The sequence below is a fragment of the Hydra vulgaris genome, chromosome 02, assembly GCF_038396675.1.
Source record: "Hydra vulgaris chromosome 02, alternate assembly HydraT2T_AEP".
NCBI lineage: Eukaryota > Metazoa > Cnidaria > Hydrozoa > Anthoathecata > Hydridae > Hydra > Hydra vulgaris.
In genome coordinates this window covers 70352501-70368172 of record NC_088921.1, presented here as the reverse complement: position 1 = coordinate 70368172, position 15672 = coordinate 70352501, and the positions used below count along the sequence as shown (strand labels likewise).

General features: G+C 28.3%; 2 protein-coding genes across 2 annotated transcripts in view; one reads left to right on the top strand and one right to left on the bottom strand.

The window, feature by feature from the left end:
• Window positions 1-12191, top strand: part of LOC100210230 (mechanosensory protein 2) — a 28596-nt gene extending 16405 nt beyond the window's left edge. Inside the window, exons 2-4 of the mRNA XM_065791833.1 lie at window positions 2924-3015; window positions 3212-3706; window positions 11833-12191. Of these exons, the coding sequence (XP_065647905.1) occupies window positions 2924-3015; window positions 3212-3706; window positions 11833-12024 (779 nt within the window). The 3' untranslated portion in view covers window positions 12025-12191. The remainder of the gene's footprint in view (window positions 1-2923; window positions 3016-3211; window positions 3707-11832) is intronic.
• A 2426-nt stretch (window positions 12192-14617) lies between these two features.
• Window positions 14618-15672, bottom strand: part of LOC136077145 (uncharacterized) — a 1678-nt gene continuing 623 nt past the window's right edge. Inside the window, exon 2 of the mRNA XM_065791832.1 lies at window positions 14618-15672. This exon is cut by the window's right edge and continues 273 nt beyond it. Coding sequence (XP_065647904.1) covers window positions 14618-15672 — 1055 coding nt within the window.

The window sequence follows — 15672 nt, the reverse complement described above, 5'->3', positions numbered from 1 at the left end:
CAACTGCATTTTACAATGCGTTTTTGGACCTTGTCAAGAAAAGAAAGAGCATCATTTAAAGTAACATAAAAAACTTTTCACTTAATGTTAAACTACTGTATACGTATGTAGAATTCTAGTTGTAACGCTTCTTAACGAGGCATGTCAAAGTTTTCTTTTAGACAAATTCTATTACTTTATCTCTAAATCCTTAAATAAAAGTTGTAAAAAAATAAAAGTAAAATAGTATTTTTGTTTAAACGATAAAACGTCTTTAATTAGGAGGTATTTTTTTAAATATGTTAAAATGCTCTTGCACATTTCTTATGTTTTAATTGACAATAGAAAATGTAGGAAAAACAAACTAGAATTGCGTACTAAAATCTATTGTCAACCTAATTGCATTAAAGGAATATTTTTAGTCACCCTTCACAAAGTTTGGTTGCCTGGTACTGTTTGGTGACTACTAGTGTACACCTCCTTGATAGCTACCAATTCAGGTAACCTTACTACCAGCTGGCCATAGAACCATTAAACTGAGTTTTAGAGCTGTACCCTCTAAAACTCAGGTTAATGAAGAAGTGTTTGAGGCTGGTTAGCAGAATTGTTCTGCTTACCACTAAATGCTTTGCCTATAAGGCCTTTTACAAGATAGTAGCTGGATGCAGTTAATATATGCTCAAGATGAGTATTTTATCAAGACACCATCTTAATCCTTTACTCAACCAAATCCCCCAGGCATAGGATTTTGAAGTCGGAGTTTCTTTCTCCTAGCCTTTGTCTAAAAAAGCACACCTGAAAAGGCAACAGGGTATGGGGTTAGTATTACTGGGTTACATGATACCAGTAGCAAGGTGATTGTTATAGTCTTGAACCTGGCCTGACCTGGAGTAGTTAAGTAAAGGATTTAATTCCCGTAAACAGTACTTTAGTACTGATAAAGATGATATATTGGAAATGCATTAGGAAAAACATGACATCTAACAAAGTATTAGAGATTAAAGTGAGCGTAGGTTTTATAGGTGGAGTAACTAGTTAGTTACTGAGCTTACACTTCATCAAAGATTTAAACTTAACAAAAACATACATAAATGTATGATTTTGTAAACATAACTTATAGGTAAATAAAGTAACTTATGGGTGAACCAACACCATGCCAGAGGTTCTGACAGAACATAAACATACAGATAACAACTTAGAGGTGAGTCAATACCACGCCAGAGGCTTAGACAGAACAAAAACATGCATATAAAGTAAATTACTGGTGAGCTAACACAGTAACTAAGGCATTTCCAACTATGTAGAAGCCACACAGAAAAAAGAAATACGTAAACAAATCAATTTAAAAAAATATTTAAAAAGAAGAAAAGAAAAATATTACTATAGGCATGACTGATATTAAAAAATATTGATGACATGAAGCATACTCTTTCCTGCCTTTGCTTAGAAAGCAAATCCCACAAGGCAGCAGGACATCGAACAGGTTGCACTGGGTTACATGTTACCAGTAGCAGGGTGATCATAAAAACTATGCACTTGACCTGAATATTAAAAAGGTAATGGAAATAGACAATGTAATTTAATAAGATGCTACTAGAGTTGCATATTGGCCTTGAGAAAATTGTGGATCAAATATAAAATATGCAATGAGGTATGCTAGTATTCTTCATGTGGATTGCTTGGTACATCAATTCAAGTTTTGTGTGAGAATTATTTTAGTGGGGTTTGATTCCTAAATCTCTTTTTCAAAAGGCACTCTGCACCATTATCACAAATGAGTAATCTTCATCTATTCAGCCTTTGGAATTAGGGTCAGCATTCGGCTATGCCGACCTAATTGCCAACCTAGAAGTGTTTGAGGTCAGCAAAAAATCGCTGACCTTATTTCTATGTTTTATGGTATAAAACCTTTGTATCAAATTTCTTTTAGCTGACCTGATGCTGACCTCTAAAATATTAGGGTCTGCAAATTATTGTCGATCTCATTTTTTTTAATTCCGAGGGTTGCCTATTGTAATAATCCTATCTGATTTACACATTATGAACACTTCAGTATGAGAAAAATAACACTTTAAAAAAAATTACTTAAAATTGCTTAAAAAATCTTTGGTTATTTCAAAATCCATTAATTTGGTTAGTAGTTTATTTTACTTTTATTAATTGGCAAAAACTATCGAAAGGGTTAATTGGCAAAAACTATCGAAAGGGTTAGTTGGCAAAAACTATCGAAAGAGTTAATTGGCAAAAACTATGGAAAGGGTTAATTGGCAAAAACTATCGAAAGGGTTAATTGGCAAAAACTATGGAAAGGGTTAATTGGCAAAAACTATCGAAAGGGTTAATTGGCAAAAATTATTAATTAGAAGAAAGTCATCAAAAGTTACAAACAAAAGTTTTCTATAAAAATTTATTTAAAAAGTTAATTTAAATTATATGTTCTTAAACTTTTTTTGTGGGAATTTGTAATGTAAACTAATTAACTGAAAATCAAAGTTATTATACCTTTAAAAGTTGTGTAACTAATTAAGCTTGATAAGTTGTGATCATACCTACATAACTATGAAATATAATGAGCATACCTAAATAACTCTGGTTATTTAGGTATGCTCACAAAGGTTGTGTGTTTACTTAATCTTAAATGGTTGTGTTTCTAAATAACCTCAAAAGGCGAGTGTACCTAAATAATCTGGAGTGATTGTGAGTGTTCCTAAATAGTTTTGAAAATTTGCTATAACACAATTATTTATAAAAATGTCAAAAACTTATTTTTATTTTTATATTTCATTTAACATACCTTTAGCATTTTTGTATTAAGTTATTGTGTGTTAGGTTATATCAATCGGCTTTATGCCCTAGATGTGATGATAGCTCATTACTAGGGTATATTATTGAATCTTATTTTTAAGTAATTGTTATATACTATTACATCTATTTTAATTTACAGCGGAAATGGGAATTTGTGCTGGGATATTAACTATATTATCTTTTCTTATTGTGTTATGCACTTTACCATTTTCTCTCATCTTCTGTCTAAAGGTATGTGCTTAATATATTTAATGTGTATAAAATATTTTATTAAATGTGTATAAAATATTCTATTTAATGTGTATAAAATATTTTGTTCTTTTTAATATTTAAAATATTATTTTAAATTTCCAGCAGCATTACAATTAGTGAATATTTTCTTGATTTACTGTTAAAGAATATTGGGGTAATTTTTTTTTGTTTTCAGATTGTGCAAGAGTATGAAAGAGCAGTTATTTTTCGTGTTGGTCGCCTGTTAAAAGGTGGTGCAAAAGGTCCAGGAATTTTTTTTATTCTTCCATGTGTTGATAATTATTCAAAGATTGATTTGCGTGTCATTTCTTTTGATGTGCCTCCCCAAGAAATTTTAACTCGAGACAGTGTAACTGTTTCTGTTGATGCTGTCACATACTTTCGTATTTCCAATCCCATTGCGTCTGTTTGCAATGTAGAGAATGCTAGTCGCTCAACTCAGTTACTTGCTCAAACAACTCTTCGCAATGAGCTTGGAACAAAAAATTTAGCTGAAGTGCTTATGGATAGGGAAAACATTAGTAAAAATTTGCAACACATACTTGATCATGCAACAGAGCCATGGGGCGTTAAAGTAGAAAGAGTTGAAATTAAAGATGTTCGTCTTCCACAAATGTTACAGAGAGCTATGGCTGCAGAGGCAGAGGCTTCGAGAGAAGCACGGGCTAAAGTAAGTAAAATTTTAATTTTTTTATGGAAGTTTTTTATTTTGCATATTAACACATTAAAACCTTTTCAACTACATAATTATTTATTTTTTAGATATTTTTTTAAAGTTATTTTTACTTCAAGTTATTTTATGCCTCATCTTCCAGTAGATTAACATAAGATAAAAAACGTTTTTTTTTTAAATGTGATGCATTCAAAAAAAATTTTGGTGACAAATTTTATACAGCTGTTTTTTGAGCGCCCGAAATTTTATGCAATTTGAAATATAAGTATAAATGCGATAATAGCTGCAATTTTCTTCTTAACAAATATCTATTTGGAATACAAATATTCCTCTTCCTCTGATACACATAAAATCTCAAATAAGATTTCAGACAAATAAAATGTTGCAAATAGTATTTATATATTATAATTTGTTACAAAAAAAAATAGTATTTTTTTAATAGAAATATATTCTTGAAAATCCATTTACAATCTTATTGAACTGAATTTAACAACTATAGCTCTTAATTCTTATCATGATATCACCATGATAATCATTATTTTCAGACACAACAAACTTTTTGAGTGTCTTGTTTAGATTTTTATGCATTGTTTCAGATGTTTTTTATGATCACTGATCAGGATCTTCTGCCTATCAAGACTCTCCTTGAGATAAAACTTTATTTGAGATGGAACCTGATTATGTAAGATGGAACCTAATTATGTGAGATAGAACCTAGTTATGTGAGATAGAACCTGATTATGTGAGATGGAACCTGAAAATGTGAAACTTCGATCCAAGTGATGTCTTTGCAAACATAACATGGACAGTTATAAGTGAAGCATGGATTTTATGAACTTATGAACTAATGAACTTCCTTTTTTTTTAGGATATATCAAGTTTCATTTTAAAACAACATTCAGCTGCTAAAAGTTAAACAGAGGCTAAAAGTATAATAAGTATGAAAATTATAAAATAAATGATTGTCTTATTAAATATTTGTGTCTTAAAACCTCATAACCAACTAGTGGATCATTCTCCTTCATTATTGAATCCTATACTTATAACATTCTAAAATGTGTTGTAACCAATTTAAAAAACAAAGAATTACATTTTTTAAACCTCAAGGTTTATTCAATAGGAGAATGGAGTTTCATTTTGTCTGAAGTATAAAACTTTATCACAGTTGAGTCTATCAAATACGCCATTATTTATAATATTCTAACATTTTTTTTTTATTTCCTTCGTTATGGCTAACACCACAAAGTTTGGAAGATTATGATTTATCTTCAAGTTCATGATGTTTTCATTCATGCTTAGCTGGTGATCTGTACACTTTAACAGGAAGAGTCTTCTTGTTGCAAACTTTGTCAGCGACTTTTGGATTGTTTGTAAAGGCAATTGTAAAAAAAGCAATTAAGACAAAGGTTTTGAAAAGTTGTTTTAGATGACAAATTTCAGGACCTATCTGACAGCATTCTGAGAAAAATGAATTTCTTAATCTTTTAATTTTTTAAGGCAAATTCATAAAGATTAAATTTGCCACTACTTCCAATACACTATACAGCAAATAGCAATTATATGTACAATTATATGTACAAAGCAAAAAGATAACAACAACTTGCTATACAGCTAGTTGTTGTTGTTAAAAAGTTGCTTCATGCTTCCCAACTTTTTAACTTAATGACCACCTTTTAACAGCTTTACTGGTAGCCTTACCTTTCTGTTTAAATATCGGTTTGTTTTGCAACTTTCACAAATTTTAGTTGTATGAAATCAAACTGAATCCAGATTTGGCAAAGCCTTTGGTCAGTTGAATCAATGAATTATTCCTCAAAAAAATAGATAATTTTTGTTGATGCAACAGTTTGCAGCAACCTAAATTAATTGTTTAAGATCTTTACACTTGCGTGCAATTAATATCATTAACGAAAATAACATCTGTTTAATAACAGTAGAAAATTTGATTACTATCTATGCCTGTACAATAGTTCGCAAATGTTTGAGAAAAAAATTATGTAGCAATTTTAACAATTATTTTAAATTAGGAATAAATAACCAAAACACACGAAATAACAACTTTTTGGTGGAAATATCAAAAGTTAAACTAGAGTTTTTCAAAAAATCATTTTGTTTTATTGGATCAAAATATTCCTTCCCAAAGAAACAAAGAATAAAAACTTTAAACTTTTTGAAAAGGAGTTAAAATATTTTTTCTTTTTAAGTTTTTAAACTTTCATTTTAATATTTTCATTTTATACACATAACTTTTATTTTTATACTATTTTTGATATCAGGACATATGTTAATAATAGTTTTTAATGTAATGTTAATCCTGTATAAATATTTTTTTAATAGTAAAAAAGTTGTTTTAGTTTTAACAAATTTTGTTAAAACTCAAACAAATTATAAAAAAATAATTATTAAACCTATATTTTGCAATCAGCTTCTAAATTAAATAAAAACTTTTGTTTGAGACGCAGGCACCACATGATATGCAAATTAGAACAGAATAGCCTCAAAAGCCCCCAGTATCTCCTTGTTTGAGAAAAATTATTTTTAGGAAAAATAGAATTCCTTATCTAAAATATGATTGTATTTTATAATTAGGTTTCAAATTTTATCAAAATTTTGACATTCAGGTACATAAAAAGGTTTAAAACCTATCATTTTTTGAGAGTTTTACATTTTTAGAGAGAAAAAAAATCATGTATTTTTTATTTTATTTTTTAACAGTATCTATTCCATGTCAACCTATGGGAGAGAGTGGCTTGAAAAAACCTGAAGTAAAATTAACTTTAACTAAAAACTTTTAAGATTTTTTTGGGCAAATTTTATACAATCTTTTATTAAAATCAAACCAACCCCTAGAGTTATAGTTTTATGACTTTTTAGCAAAATATTTATCACCATACTGATATTTTTTTACATAAAATGTGAAAATTTAATACTTACACACCTAAGATTTACATAGAAATGGAAAAGTTTTCTAGTTTAAGCAACCAGATAAACAGGCCATATTAACAGTTAATTGTTAATGAAAGTGTGAGGCATGTATGAGGTATCTTCTATCAAAGCCAAAACTCATGTTTCAACATGACCATGGCAAAATCTTGTTTCAGAGGGCTAACAAAAACTGTTTATTTATTATTTATTTATTATTATAGCTTGCAGTCTGAGATTGTTCTCTTCTTTCAAATAATAATTCAGTAGATATAATACAAGCATGGAAAGAATCATTCTTTAGAAAAAGTATTTTCAGAGAAATTAGCTTCAAATAATGGCACACTATATACTTAGAAATTATTTTGTCAATTCTCTCAACACTTTAAGCACACAATAAGTAATCCACACTATGCATGGATGAATGACTTAGCAGAAGCCACTGAAGTTTTTAAAATTTATGATTTAAAAACAACATATGTCAAAAGCGGAATTTTACGAAGTTATCCTAATATTACTCCAATAAAAAGTGGTTTATCAACAAAACTATTACATATCCAGCAACTTACCTAGATAAGACATGGCTTGTCTCCAGCAACTTATCTAGATAAAAGGTGGTTTTCATATTTCAGCTTTTCTAGATTTCAGAATTAAATTAAGGAACAAAATAAAAGATCCGGTGAAGTAAGTTTTTTTAAACAATTTTACCTCCAACAAGGTTGCAAGCGCCCACTAAATATATTGGGAGTTTACAGAAAACACAGAAGAGTTTTAAAGAGCAAAAAAAAAATTTCATACTACGTGAGTCAGGAAAACATTATAATAGGAGTGAATAGTAAAGCACAAATGTTTAAGGAAAAAAGTTTAGACATGGTTTAAAGTTATATGATGCTAGTTAACTGAGCACAAAGATTAAGTTTTTGTTATTGTAACAAGTAATGATAGCTTGTTTGAGCATTGACTAAAGTAGTATTTTGTCAAAAAAGAAAAAGATCCAGTTCTAAGCAATCAAAAAGTGATGATTTTTGTCAAGACTTGAGTATGTAGCTGTACATCATCAGCAACATACTCATTACCATTTATAAATATTATGTTAAAGTAATATATAAATATTACATTATAAAAATTACCATAATAAAAATATTGGTCTTATGTACCATGTTTCTTTAGATAGATCAAAATGTAACAATTTAAATACTTTAAGACTCCATTCCATTCACAAAATAATTTGTGAGTAGAATGGAGTTTCAAAGTAAAATAATAGATTGTATTAAGTAGAATCGAATCAGAATGGACATAAATACAGTCAAAATCAGATTCATTTTGGAAGAGTGTACACTATATCTACCCCAATATGACTCAGGATAATGCAGCAATGAAAAGATATCTTGGCAAGGCTTGCTGATCTTTCTGTTAAAGAATAAGGCAACATGATAAGTGATACACAAAAAAATAAGGTGACATGATAAGGGATACATAAAAAATAAGGTGACATGATAAGACTACACTAATTAAACAATCTGCTCCTATTTATTTCTCGTTAAAATTTGGCATGTGCATAGAAAATTCATGTATAAAATTTATGTAGAAAATTCATGTAAATCTAAATAATAAAAAAGGAGGTTTAACATTTCTTCGACTTCATGTGAGAACATCAACCAAGTTTTCATTCAAAATTTTCAAATAAGAACGTATTTCCATAAAAAAGAATTGTAACCATACATAATAAAAGTGTGGTAACCATACATTGTAAAAGTATGGTAAGCATACATAATAACCAGTCAAGCTTAACCTTTCTTTTTTTAAAAATAGTTTAGATTTATATATGTTCTAAAAAGAATAACCACAAAAGTATGTTTACCTAATACTACCTTAAAAAAGGTTAAAAAAATGAGTCACAAAATTTTAGTTTTGTGTCACTAATGTATCTTATTTTATGTATCACTTATCATGTCTTCTTATTTTTTTTATGTATCACTTATCATGTCTCCTTGTTTTTTTATGTATCACTTATCATGTCACCATATTTTTTTATGTATCACTTATCATGTCTCCTTGTTTTTTTATGTATCACTTATCATGTCACCATATTTTTTAATATATTACTTATCATGTCACCTTATTTTTTTATGTATCACTTATCGTGTCACCTTTTTTTTATATGTATCACTTATTATGTTACTCTCAAACTCTAATGGAATACAAATTTGAGAGCAAGAACAAGAGAATAGCAATACAAATAATACAAGTATCAAGTTGTAAGCAAGAAATAAAGAGTTGAAAGCCACTCAGTAATGCATTTTTTTTGTTATATTTAAGACGTCATATTTTTTATATATATATGCATACTAGGGTGAATATACTTTATGGAAATAAGACAAAAATTCTATACTTCTTTTTTTTTAAGACTAAAAAAATATAAAAACCTCACTTTGTTCTATGCACATTTTTGAATGAGACTTGGGCTCCAAGGATATACCTGTTTAAAACTTCTTGGGCTTTAACAGCTTGGTTTAGATTTTTAGGATTGTACAATACTCTCTCTCATTTTTTAGGTTTGTACAATACTCTTTCTTTTATTTTTTAGGTTTGTACAATACTCTCTCTTTTATTTTTTAGGTTTTTACAATACTCTCTCTCATTTTTTAGGTTTGTACAATACTCTCTCTCATTTTAAACTATGCAGGTGACTAGAAACAGCTTACTAACATAGTTTAGTTTGCTCTTCTGTTCCACCTTGCTGAGTTTTTTTAACCTGTAAAAAAGAAACAAAATGCCTATAAAATGCATAAATATTAAATTCTTTTAATTGATGTTGAAAAAAAATTTATCGAAACAAACCTAGGCAATAGTTTATAATAATTTCTCCATGTTTTTATAAGGTGTTTTATGCAAGATATTCTTTAGATTCTTTAGTTTACTTTTGGTTTTCTTTTAAACTTAAAATCAGTTAAAGCAAGCGATTATCAAGTGGAAAATTATTGACAGATTAATTAAACAGAAATTAGTGTCATAAACGGTTAGGAAAATTGAAGAAAAATTTCTTTATTTTTACTTCATCAATGATAATTAAGTTAATTTTGTATTCACTAATAACTTTAGCTAATTCATTCATCTAATTCACAAATATTTCTGATAAGTAATTTTTAATTTCTATTTGTTTAATTTTTATTAAGTTTTTTTGACCTAATTTTAAATTAAATTGATTATTTCTCATTGTGTCACATTTTATAGATTATTGCTAGAAAATTTATTATATTTATAAGCTTATGTTAAGAATATTATATATTTAAATTATATTTATAAGATTATATTAAAAATACTATATTTAGATTATATTTTTTCTTTCTCTTTTAGACAAGGTACAAAAACGCATTGTAAACATAGTTGGACCTGCTCTTGCAGCCAACCTCCAACCATTATCACATCATTGTAAAGTTGCTTCTCTTCCTGTTTTCTAAAAATGCTATAATGGACACTACTTTAAAAAGCTAGCGTCTTCTGTGACATCCACTAAAATTCATTCTCGTGTTACTCGTCATTCAATTATGTCTCATCTTTTTACTGCGATTGTTCCTTAGGGTTCCAAAAACTCTTATTCATCTAATTTTTTCCCTTAAACATCAGTTCATTGGAATTCGCTTCCTTTATCTTGTTTTCTTGATTCATATAATTTGAAATCTTTTAAGTCGTGTGTCAATCGTTATCTTGCTCTACAATCTTCATCTTTTCTTTTCCACTAACTTCCAACTCTAATTCTGCTTGCTTCCAGCCTTGCTGGAAGCGAAGATGTTAAAATAAAAAATAAAAATTATATGATAGAGTTTAAAAAAATAGATTATATTTATAGAATATAAGAAAATAGATATTAAAATCATAGCGGATTCTATGTTGGTGTGGAATTATAATCCACACCAACATGGATTCGCTTTGATCATTCATACTTATCTTACCTAAAAACCGTTGATTTTTAGACAAAATCACTAGATAATAATATTCCCATTGAGAGCATTTTTCCAATTTTAAAAAAGTTTTTGACAAAGTTCCACACAAGTTTCTTATTTTTAAACTTGGAGCTTATGGCATAAATAGATTAATGCTGTGTTGATATTACAATATGTATGATAAAAAACTTTTTAAAAAATCGTAAATAAAAAGTTTTTGCAAATGGTACCCACTTAAACTGGGTAATTGTTAAAAGTGAAGGTCCCCAAGGCTCTATTCTATCATCGCTACTATTTATTATATATGTTGAAAAATATTCCTGACACAATCTAATCAAAAGCTGCACGAAAATCTTTAGTTCTCTAGAAAACATTCATTCTTATCAAAAATTAAAAAACAATATTGACGCTCTTGTTATATGGTTTTAAAAATGGGGAATGAAGACTAACATTGAAAAATGGTTTGTACTATTCCTAGGGTACAATAACAAATCCCATATTTATACTATGTATGATTCGAAACTACAATAGGAATTAATAAATCTACTAATTGCAAAAAAGATTTAGGTGTTCACGTGTTCACAAGACTCAAATTTGTTATTTTCAAAGCATATAACTATTCAAATCAACAAATCTACACAAATAATAGGCATTTTCATATTTAGCGCGAACAAAGATTGTTCGCGCTAAATATGAAAAGCATAAAATACAGACTAATTCGTAGAGATCTTATAAATATCTTTAAATGGTGCAAAAATAATAAATATGATTAAAGTCTATTTGAAATTGATAGTTTTTGTCAAATCTTTTTCTCTCTAAAAGTGATTAACAAATCGAACTCTCTTTCTCATGAAGTAGTAACGGCATCATCAATAAAAGAGTTTAAGATGCTAGTTGACAATCATCTTAAAAACAAATAACATCTTTATGGCTGATACGGTTACTTTTTATTTTAGTTTCTTTAAGTTCTGACGTTAATAACTTTTTATATAAGCAGTTTGGCCAGGTTTTTTATGCCTATACAATTTATTTATTTATTGTAAACCTTGTTTTTATTTAATAATAATAAGAGTATTATGAATAAAACAATTAGCTTTGAACATTATTTAATACTAAAGCTAAAATAAATGATTCAACTTTTGTCAAGTTATTTTTAAAATCGGCTTTTTTTCAAATTATTAATTTTATTGTAGTTAGATTTACATTTCATTAATAAATTTATAAATCTTAATATTAAAATTTTTTAATTTTTTTTAGGTGATTGCTGCAGAGGGTGAGATGAACGCAGCTCGTGCTTTGAAAGAAGCTTCAGATGTAATTAGTGAGTCACCAAGTGCTCTTCAACTTCGATATTTACAAACACTTCAAGCAATATCTGCTGAGAAGAACTCTACAATTATTTTTCCGCTTCCTATTGAGTTTATGAGTGCATTTTCACAAAGTTCCTAGTATGTATAATTTTATATATATATATATATATATATATATATATATATATATATATATATATATATATATATATATATATATATATAGACACACACCTACGCTAAAGTGATTAAAGTTTTTATTTTATTATATGTTTATAAGTTAGATGTATATGCGTTTGTAAAGACTTTTTTTTTAAAAAATAGATAAAATGTTTGTAAATTTGATATAGATGTTTATAAATTCGATATGCATACGTTTGTAGTATTTTAAAAGTTATATAAACAATAATAGTTAAAATTAAAATAGTTGTTACATATAAATAAATAAAAAAGTTTTCAGTTCTTCAAAGTCCCATATAAACATCCCCTCCTCTCCCCCTCTACCTCATCACCATTTGTTAATTTAAAATTTTCTTTTACACCAACCTTATTTGGTCTCCACCTACCTCACCCCCTGTTTATTATTTTCGCATCTTCTTATTTTTGCTCATTTTCCAAAAATATTTTTCGATTGTTATATATGATACTTATTTTATGATACATTATATTTCGTGCAGCTGTGGCTAATTACCGGCGAATAGTGTTTTCAATAAACGAATAGCCAATTCATGATATTCATATGAACTCCAAACGTCCGCAAAACTTTGTATCCGCCATGATGGGTGGCAAAAAAATGTAAACAAATATTAGATACAAAAAGCCGATCTGTTGTAATTGATTTAAATTCTTCTTTGCTCACAATTATGCGATCGCAGTATTACGAGAGTCTTAATTTGGAAGCAAAAAAGAGATACGAAGAAAAATTATCAGTTCTAGAGATTATTTTTGACCCGTATTCTTTATCAGAAAAAGACTGTGAACTAACTAATAACGTAGACGAATGGCCTAATTTAACTTTTGCTGATATATACAGCTATCTAATCAACTTTCCTAGTCAGTTTACAAGTTCTAGTTTAAAATCTTACAAAGGTCTTGAGTCTTACAACTATGTAACTAGTGGTCTTGTTCACAACGTTCTTGTAAAGTTCATTCATGGTGTAAAGTCTATTTATATTGTTACCAGTCGTGTAAGACATGGTCAGAGCATTTTTTCTAAAACTCCAACAAGGGTATGGGTTAGCATTCAAGGAGATAGTGAAGTTATAAATGCACATGTATGGCAGGTTTAGGCGAAGTCTGTTCTCATATTGGAGCAACATTTTATTTAATGTTAACATCTGATTATCGGAAAAGAAATAACGATGATGCTTGTACATTTCAATTATGTGCTTGGTTGCCGCCAAACCTTAAGGAAGTTACTTATTTGCCACTTTCACAAATTAATTTTACCGATCCTAAAAAAAAATTTGAATCAATAGTAAAGAACAAAACACGAGCAAAACCTTATATCGAAAAAGCCTCATCCGTTCCAATTCCAAGTAAATCAGAAATTGCTAACTTTTACAGTAAAATATCATATAATGCAAGAGATAGTGTAATTCTTCGTATAATTCCTGAATATAGTTATAAATATATACCTTTAGTTGCAAAACTTAATACAATCATTTTTAACTTTTACAAAAGAGAATATGAACAATTAAAGTATCATGAACTCGTGCAACTTTCAAATAAAACTTTTTTAGATATAAAAATAACTGAAGATGAAATTAAATTGATTTCAGATCATACAAAAAATCAATCCCAATCAAGTTTATGGTTTAGAGCACGTGCTGGGGTTATAACAGCTAGTAAATTTAAAGCTTGTTGTCATTCAAATATAGCCATGCCTTCTAAAAATTTAATAATGCAAATATGTTATCCATCACAAAATAAATTTATTACCAAAGCAACAAAGTATGGTTGTGATAATGAAATTGTAGCTAAAAATTATTTAAAATCGCATCTATTAACAACTCACAAAAGTGTTGAAATTTTTGATTGTGGATTGCTTAGAACACCCAGATGGCCATACCTCGGAGCAACTCCTGATGGTATTATGAAATGTACATGCTGTTCTCATGAATACATAGTTGAGATAAAATGTCCATTTAAATGCACAAAAAGAAATGCCTTTGAACTGGCAAATAATGATAAAGAGTTTTGCATGGAAATAAAGGATGGAAAACACTATTTAAAAAGAAATCATCAATACTATTATCAAGTTCAGCTACAAATGTTAATTTCAAATATTCCGATTTGTTATTTTATTGTGTATAATGGTGAAGCTAGTCTAATTGAAAAAATTTATGTTGATAAAGAATTCCTCACTGAAAACTTAAACAAAGCAAGAGATTTTTTTATCTTAGCGATATTGCCTGAACTCCTTGCTAAATGGTATTCTAGAAATCATAATACTTTTGTAAATATTGGGGAATTAAAACTAAGTAACAATTTTGAAACAATATGTACTTGCGGTGAAATCAAAGAGAGTATTATAATTAAATGTTTCGATTTAACTTGCGTTATAAAAACCTATCATCTTAATTGTCTTGGACTCACAAGCAAACCCATTGGAAAATGGTTTTGCCCATATTGTTGCCACAAGAAAACCAGAATTAAAAAAAAAAAAGTTTTAAATGAATAAATAAACATAACACTACATTTATGTATTTTTTTATATATTAAAATAAAAGTCAATCAATAGGGACTACTCCACAACAAAGGTTACATAAAGCAGAACAAACAGTTAAAATATCATTTAGTTTACATATTCCATCATCTGTTCGACTGATTAGTTTATTAGGAAGTATTCCTTGCAAAATTGTGTATTTATTTCTTAAGAGCCCAATTAAACGTTCAACGTGTATTCGTACACGGGCAATCTCTCGAGTCCAATCAACTTCTATTTGAGATAACTGAGACTTTCCTCGTGTAAAAGCAGGAAGTTTTAATTCTGCACAATATAAACCAACGAAATCTGCAATTGTAAAACCTCTGTCTGCTAACACCTGATCTCCAATAAGTAAATTATTTAATATTCCAGAATTTTCTGTAATATAAACGTCAGATACTCTTCCACCCCAAGCTTCTGAAACAAATGATATTGAGCCTTGTGGAGTAATGCCAATTAAAACTTTAACAGTATTATGGTGCTTATATTTAGAAAAAGTTTGAGCTCTAGCTGTCAGATCTTTTGGTTTTTCAATAAAAATCTCAAAACAGTCAATAATAACAATACATTTAGGAAAAAATTCTCGAAAACAAGTTGGCATTGTTCTCCTTAATATATCTCTCTCTGGCCACTTTATTAAAAAGGATAGTCTGCGTGCCATTACAAGAAGCCATTTTTCAAAGATTCGTGATACGGTTGGTTGACTTATCCCAAATCTATACGCTATATCTTGTTCCAGCAAATTAAGACGCAGTTTCATTAAAACAATACAAAATTCTTGCAACTTTGTCATAGTTGAAGCATTATTAGCTGGCACGTAGTTTTCAATTAAGTTAAAAACATGTTTAAAAACATGTATATCAGGAAGACCTGTATAAAATTGAACTTTCTTTTTGTCTTTTATTAGTTTAAAAGTAGCCTCATCAATTTGATTTTTCAATTTTTTGTTTTTCTTGACGAGTGCAGTATTTACATTTTTTAATTTTTGTATAATATATTTAGATTTCATATTTTCCTTTTGAAGAAGTTCAATTTCTGCTTTACTGTCTTCTTTTAGTTTTTTAATTGAATTTTTAA